Source organism: Nannobrachium achirus (assembly GCF_963921795.1).
Source record: "Nannobrachium achirus genome assembly, chromosome: 6".
NCBI lineage: Eukaryota > Metazoa > Chordata > Actinopteri > Myctophiformes > Myctophidae > Nannobrachium > Nannobrachium achirus.
Genome location: NC_137815.1, coordinates 26,203,601 through 26,211,795, shown reverse-complemented (window position 1 = coordinate 26,211,795; position 8,195 = coordinate 26,203,601). Strand labels below are relative to the sequence as shown.

Here is an 8,195-nt window from a genome sequence, read left to right as displayed (position 1 = left end):
TTTTTGGAACCGATCACCGAGCACCGATCACAAAAGTTTGATCACCCGATACCGATCAATAACCGATCCGATCAAGTTATTATTTATATATTATTTATATTTTCTAAATGTTAATGTTTTAACTTTAATTAATTAATTCACTCATGAATTCATTTATATATTTGCCTTATAGTTATTTACCAGCATTACTATGTATTTATTATCACTAGCCCTTACCCGTTCAAAGATATGAGCTCCGAAATGATGTGCAGTGTGTGGGTTAAGGGATGTGCACTGTGCACTGTGCACACAGTATGAGGGATGGAAAGTAACTTTAACTGGTGCTTGCATGATAATATGTAGGAGCATCAATGTAAGAAATACCCGTTTCGTTTAATGGCTACAGAGATACTGTGTACCGATCTGCATGATTTTTGGACGAAATCTGTAACAGGGCCAGACAACCGACCCCCAGCCCGCCACCCGCCTGCACGCACACACACACACACACACACACACACACACACACACACACACACACACACACACACACACACACACACACACACACACACACACACACACACACACACAGCTGGTTAAACATGTTGCCTCATGCTAGATGCAGAATAGACATGCCTCAAGCTAGATGCAGAATAGATATAGATACACCATAAAAATGCTAATATACAGCATATGATTTGTGAAAGTGACAAACGGGCTTCACAGTTATGTCAGGTGTGTTCATATGCTAATGGTGATGCGATTTCAGATCAATTGCTCCAGCCACTGAGGAGAAACGCTGTGACAGACACTCAGACAGACAGACAGACAGACAGACAGACAGACAGACAGACAGACAGACAGACACTCACTCAGACAGACATTCGGAAAATTATATGTTTGATAGCAGTAACTAATTATTCCTTCAGCACTGTGGAAATCAATACCCCAAAATGGCCTCAAGTGGGCATACTGAACGGCTGGTTGATCGGATGCACCGATCGGATCGGATCGGTGAATTTACCGATTGATCGGTAACATCTCTAGTTAGGAGGAGCTAGAACCAGCAGGATATAACAGCAGTGACAACACACAGAAATATACACATACATTTGTACGTACGTACACGCACGCACGCACGCACGCACGTGTGCGCACACACACACACACACACACACACACACACACACACACACACACACACACACACACATATAAATTGGCCGCGGAATGAACCCTGCCCTTCCAGTCTCTGTGGGCACACTGGGCAAGACCTGCACTGTGCGTTGTCTCAACGGAAGTGCTCAAATTTGGCGGGAAGTGCTGAGTTTAAGGGAAGTTGCGACTATAAATGAAAAAAATACCCCCCAAAAATCTGCTTTAAGTAGCATGTGAGGGCTCAAACTAGGGTTTTTTAATTATTCTGAATTATTCAGAATCCATTGCAAGCATTTGTTTTGCACGAAAAACATTCCTTGGGCTAAAAACGGCCCAACAAAACTATTTTAGTGATGAGTCATCACTTTTCACAGTTGTTTGGGATCCGTTTTTAGCCCAAGTTACTAGTTACCTTGTAGGCCTACCGTGTGTAAAGGGTTAGGGTTAGCCTACTTGATAGGCTACTTCTCCAATACATCTCAGAATAACATCTTGTACATTTAATCCACAACAAATATTTTACAGCATTGGATAATAGGATTTGATAACACCTAAATTATTCATAAAACATCATTTTTTGAAAATAGCAGATCTACAAACTCATGTGTCATGAGATTGTAGATCTGCTATTTTCTGCTATACAATATGGCTTTGGTGGTTAATGATAGTGGTTAACAATAATTGATATAATATGATATGATATGATATGATCTATGATTCAGATATTTTTTACATTCTGCATAATATATAGGCTTACTTTTTCTTTTGATATTTTGATACAAACATTTTTAATGCAGCACCAAATAGCCTACTTGTATAACAAATAATGTGTTTTTACAATGTTAATACATCTGAGTAGGTCTATAGTCTACTTCTTCCACCACAACCTCTGCTATAGTAACTAAAGCTGTCAAATAAATTGTAGAGGAGGAAAACGTGCCTCTTGTGGAATAGAAATATAACATTGAAAAAGGGGAAATACTCAGGTGAAGTAAAGTAACCCAAGTAAAGTAGCCAACCTGACCTCAAGTTGTACCTCAACATGTTTACTGTGTTCGAGTAAATTGAGAAGTTTAACAGTTCCTCCCACCCCTGTTATTGTGTTCTATTCTAGTTTCAGACTTTCAGTAGGCCTAGAAGGGGTGTAAATAAATGATAAGAGGACACGCGCATTAAATTATCATTTGCACGTGACGTGATTCACCTTGATGTAATTTTCCGTGTAGTTCCCTTTTTTGTGTTGGTTTTGTTTAGCTCCGCCCAAGCGGGCTGCTTCGGGATATTTTGGGGAAAGGTACGTGCACGCGCTCACACACGCACGCATGCATGTGCACACATAATCCTAACACACCAATTTTATCGAAATCCTCCCAACGTCTAGCTTTCAAAGACCTCAGAAGTACAGTAATCCTACGCGCGCACACACACACACCCACACACACATACAGCCTTGCAGGAGGAGGAGGGAGGATCGGATCGGGAGGGAGGCAGGACTCCTCATTGAATCGCAGGGAAAACCTCCACACACAGTCACAGTACACACACACCACCACGCCACGGCGTCTCTGATCAGAACTAAAGCGGAAAACAAGGTCGTGCGATCGGGCTTTCACATCGAGGAGACACCGGTAGAGGGAGGACTGGAGGAGGAGGAACCGGGGAAGGTCGGACAACAACCTACCGCAACCACAAAACCCGGGATGTTATTATGAAGACAAAACGTTTGGATATATCACTGTTGTTGAAGCCATTCCTCCTTCCTTCCGCTTAAAAAAACGGATCGATCCAACGGCCGTGTGTGATCAGTGTGTGCGTGTGTTCAGTGTGAGTGTGTATGTTTGTATGTGTATGTGTGAGTCACACAGGTTGCTAGTGTAGTCACCGCCACTAGTTAGTTGGAACTACTTTACAGTCCTGGACTGGACGGGGGATCGAGAGGATTTCTAACCCTCCTGGGAGTCGGATTTGAACCCACGATGATGTGGTCGTGGAGTGTGTTGTTTGGAGTTGGCTGAGTCAAGGCCCAGACAGACAGACCCACAGACAGACGGTCTTTTTCTCCACGTATTGAGTTTCTCTCTCTTTCTGTCTCTGAACTCTCTCCCTCATCGCATAGATTTGGGTCAAACCCCGTCTTCATTGTGGACTTTCCACCCTCCCTATTGAATCGCAGTGTTGTAACTCGTGGATCTTATTTATAAAAGCCGCAACCGTTGGAACTAAAGAGACTTGTTTAATTCCATCGAACCTGGCGCTTTATTTACGTCACACACACAAATATATTAGTGTGTTTTTTTGGTGGGGGGGAACGTTGTTGTGACAATGTTCCCTTACTGACCGTTGAACGTTAAGTTTTTAGGAGTTATTGGGGGCTTTGGAGGCTGAAGAGGAAAAAAGGTTTTTTTTTTTGAGGAGGTAAACTGCGCCGGGTTGTGTGGAAACATGGATGCGGGAATAGAGAAGGAATGCAGCGCCCTGGGAGGACTGTTCCAGATCATCATGAACGACATGAAGGTGAGACACACTTTGGAGAAGTTTTTGAACTTGTTGTTCATGGCATGCATGTGTTGTGGTGTTGTCTAACTTGTCTTCTCTTTGACAACAAGTCTCGTTTGTTGGACTGTGATTCCATGTCCACACAGGCACACGTCTTGGTTGCCTATAGCATAGGGCAACACACTATTAGTTCTCTTCCAACTTTTATAGAGTAAGACTTTATAGAGTGAACCCCAAACGCCCAAAGTCCATTGAGTTTAATGGAGGACTGGTGTTATAGAGCAGTGTTTCTCAAACTTTGACATTTCAAGGTCTCCCCTTAAGGTCCATTTGGTTCCATTTGTACACTGTCAGAGTTACAGACTTGTATGGGTCAATTTAGACCCCCATAAAGGAACTGGAGAATCTATGGAATCCACTTTGAGAACCACTGTTATAGAGTAGTAAACCCCAAAAGTCCATTGAGTACAATCATGGAGGAGTGGTGCAAGCTTGAGGATTGGTCAAGCTTCACAATGACATTTTGCTTATCCAGACTATAAATAGGCAATGACCACACTTGCAATTTCCCACAATTGCACCTTTCTAGTTTGTTATTTTTTTTATTGAAAGACCACACATGTTAACCTAGCTATTTAGAGTTAATGCCAGGTTCATTGTGTACCTGGTATCCCATAGTTTTAATACACAGAATGCCATTTAGATAGCATGTTGTTTTAGACAGATGCTAGTTCATGGTTGACCTGCTGGTATTCTAGTTTCTTGAGGCACCACAGTGCTCTCTCTCTGCATTCTATGTACAGTTATGTGTCTGTTTACATGCTAAATGTAGCAGGTATGTGAATTGTAAATGCACGTGTCTACATGCCTGTTTTCCATGCAGGCTATCTTTGCTATGTTTACAGTTACCTCTTGTTGATACACCTTTTCCTACTCCAGGCCAGAGACTGTGGCTGTCTCAACATTTTCAATGTCAAGGCACCAGTTTGATATGCATGCGGCAGCAGATCTTCATGTGATGTTTTTATCTCTGGGTCTCCGAACAATCCTCAGTGTTAATTTGACTCTTTGAGAGTGTGCAACTGCCTGGAACGCCTTCACACTCTGTGTTACATACCTGTCAAGGGCCCATTTCGACCCCTGGTCTTCGCCGGAACCAGACGTTGAGAATCAGTGGAATGACACACACACACACACACACACACACACACACACACACACACACACACACACACACACAGAGAGAGATACTGAGCAACCAGTAATAAAACAACATATTTCCAGTAAAAAAATGATTATTAGAGATTTCCTCTGATTGTGTCCAAAAACACATTTCTAAACCATAAAGGTTAAACGTGTACAGTATGTGGAATATGACGCTTATTCAGTAGATGTGTGTGTGTGTGTGTGTGTGTGTGTGGGGGGGGGGTTGTTGTCCTTGCCACAGTTGTGTGCCCTTTGATGTTTGCCAAGCAAGCCGTGCTGTAGCGGTCTGTCTGTCTATGCCTGTCTGTCTGTCAGTATGTATCCCTCTGCGTGTCTCTGATGCTGGTCTTTCTTTCTTCATTCCCTCTCTCGCTCTTGCTCTGCCAGCCTAGCTGTCTCTCTCTCGCTCTCTGCCTTCACTGTGTCACCACTATGCCATGAAGCTCTTTCAACATAATTTGATAACTTAGTTTTAGGTCGGCTATCTCAGCGAAACCGTGACAATCGTTCTCAAAGTTGGCCCCAGGGACATCAAGGGGGCTGCAAGGATGACTAGAGCAGTGGTTCTCAAACATATCCATGTTAAGGACCCCCAAATTGACATGTATTTGGTCGTGACTCGTGGGTCAACATCTGAAATGATATTGTGGCAGGGACCCCCTTAAGAGAATGTTTTTGTTGTTAAACATTTCAACGCTTTTCAAGATTCTTCAAAATGTTTCAAAAGAATCGCACCAGTGCGAAGTGAGCGGTGTTCACTTTGCATGGTATCAAACACGACACACGTGACGTGCATTTCTCTTTTTATGGGCTGTTCTGTCTGTGACATCAGCTGTGGTGATGTCAGTCTCTGTGTACTTTCTGTGACGTACGTCTCGTGCTCATACGGACACTCAAACGGACGCGACCGCGTATTTCCCGGTGAACCTGTGCGCAAAGGTGGGGGCCGATGGGCAAGGAGGGTTGCGAGCTTATGAGAAACAACTAAAATAAGACCTTTAAAACCTGGCAAAAACAGTTGCGTGCATTAGCGGAAGATGACGATAAAGGAAATCATTAAATGGAAAACATTAAATTAACTTCCAAAAAGCCTACACGGCCTTAAAACATGGCAAAAACAGTTGCGTGCATTAGCGCAAGATTAGATGAGGATAAAGGAAATCATTAAATGGAAAACATTAAATTAACTTCTTAAAAGGCTTCTAAGCCTACACTATAGCCTACTAAAAACTAGTGGAACCGCGATCTTGCCACACGTAAATAATTGTGGTTGTAAACAATAACACAGACAATATAAATCCTTAGTCTAGTTGTGGGAAGAAAAGGTTATCATCATGGCCCCAAATAACTTTTAAATATCTTGCAATTGGCGACGAGTCTTTTACTAAATCGGCAAGAGTGCCTCTCATTCTCAATACATAAAGGCTAAGCTATATAACCTCTCCATCAGCAATAGTCAGTGTTGCGTGTTCCCCACACTCCCAAGCCCCCACCGTTGCGCTTAGGTTCACCGGGAAATACGCGGTCGCCAAACGGACACTCATACATACATAGGGACCTACACACAAAGCCAGACATAGGAGCGGTTAGCACCGCTCAAAAAACAAAAAATAAAATTGGGCGTACATTTAAACTGTTCTTCATTTTGCTGGGAACCACCTGGCTGGAACCTCTTCAAGAACCCCTGGGATTACCCAGACCCCAGTGGACTAGCATGCCCCCAGAAAAATTAAGAAGCATCTTGTGTTTAGAACCGTAACCATGCAAGTGATGTGTCCTGAATGCTCCCAACATGTGTAAATAAGCAGAAGTATGTGCTGGCACTATGAAACCGATTCTGAATAATTTGAATTTCCCACTTCTGCAATATTTGTGCTGCTATTGAAACTATCAGGGTGGAGTAGGCCATGGATGGTCAGATTCTGTCACAATAATAAGCCCATGGGAAGTAAGACTTCCTTCTGGTGATGCGTGGGTCAGGCCTTTTTCATAACCCGCATGGCCCACAGCCCGCACGGAACGTAACCCGCCCGCCCGCGCCGCAGAACAATATACAAATCAACGAATCCGCCCGCCCCGCAAGTTTATATTTCATGTCACTTGGTGTGATTATAATCCTATGTAAGATCTACAGTGCAGTGTGGCACTTATTATGATATGAACGATCGCCATGTTTATCATATGTACAGTATCTTTCTATATTTTATAATGATTCCCATATTGTCAATGTATATATGTAAATGGATCACATGTCTACTGTGTATATGTTTATAAATGTCGAAGTGACACGCAAGTTAATGATTATGGCTAAGCCTCATTACCTTCAAAGTCATCATCTTCACGTAAAGTGATCAGATCAGTAATGATGTTTGCCCCCCTCTTTAAAAGGAAGCAAATACCTCTAATTCTACACACTGATGAAGGTTAGATAGCTGAAATGTTTGTCCGTTGTTGTAAGAATAGAAGACATGGAGAATAAATAAAATAAATTAACTTACTCTTGTCACAGTCTGAGTGTGACCCAACAACACTTATTTCAATGTCGTTTTAACCTGAGGCCGATTCTACAAATGTCTTCTAAATCAGTAGTTAAGCAAACATTTTCGTGGCAAAGGACCACTAAATTGATATTGTATATCTGCTATTTTCGAGAACCACTCTTCTGAATCCCAAGAGTTTGTTGTGAAAAACGTGCGCTGCTTGCTATATATAGTTAAAAATCTAAGATGACACAAATGCTTTCCCTTTTGTGGGTTAAGAGGATATCGCACCCAGGGGAGTCGGAGTGCGGTGGTAACTAAAACGTTTTATATCTGTGTGGGTTTCCTCCCACACCAAACAGAAACGTGCATTGCTTGCTGCCAGTACCCCTGTCATTGCCCTTGAGTTAAGTCACCAAGACGGTGGCATTACAAGTGGACGTGGACACGTGGTCCCCCGGCACTGCGCTGAGGCTGCTCACTGCTCCTAAGTAGTTAGGATGGAGCGAATGCAGAGTACGAATGACCCCGAGGGGACAATAAAGTGGGACAATATAAACAGCAGCAGTGACATAGCAGGATCTGGGTTCAAAATGTCCGACGCAGTCTGAACTCTTTTGGAGACTTGTTTTTGAGCGGTGGTCACACCGTCTCCATAGCGTGGCCGTGTGTGTAGGTATGTGGGTGGGTATGTGGGTGGGTATGTGGGTGGGTCTGTGGGTCTGTATGTAGCCTCATGTGGTGTAGTACCTTTTATGCCCACACATGTTAAGGGAGGGGCGCTGTTTTCAGGCCAGGCCAGACACACACACACACGCACACACACACACACACACAGGGGGGAAGGGGGGAGGGGGGAGGGGGGGGGGGGGT

At 43.4% G+C, this 8,195-nt stretch overlaps 1 protein-coding gene across 1 annotated transcript in view; it reads left to right on the top strand.

The window, feature by feature from the left end:
- Window positions 1–2,686: 2,686 nt before the first annotated feature.
- The window catches only part of mtss1 (MTSS I-BAR domain containing 1), a 104,423-nt gene continuing 98,914 nt past the window's right edge, over window positions 2,687–8,195 (top strand). Inside the window, 1 exon segment of the mRNA XM_080728911.1 lies at window positions 2,687–3,654. Coding sequence (XP_080585037.1) covers window positions 3,583–3,654 — 72 coding nt within the window. The 5' untranslated portion in view covers window positions 2,687–3,582.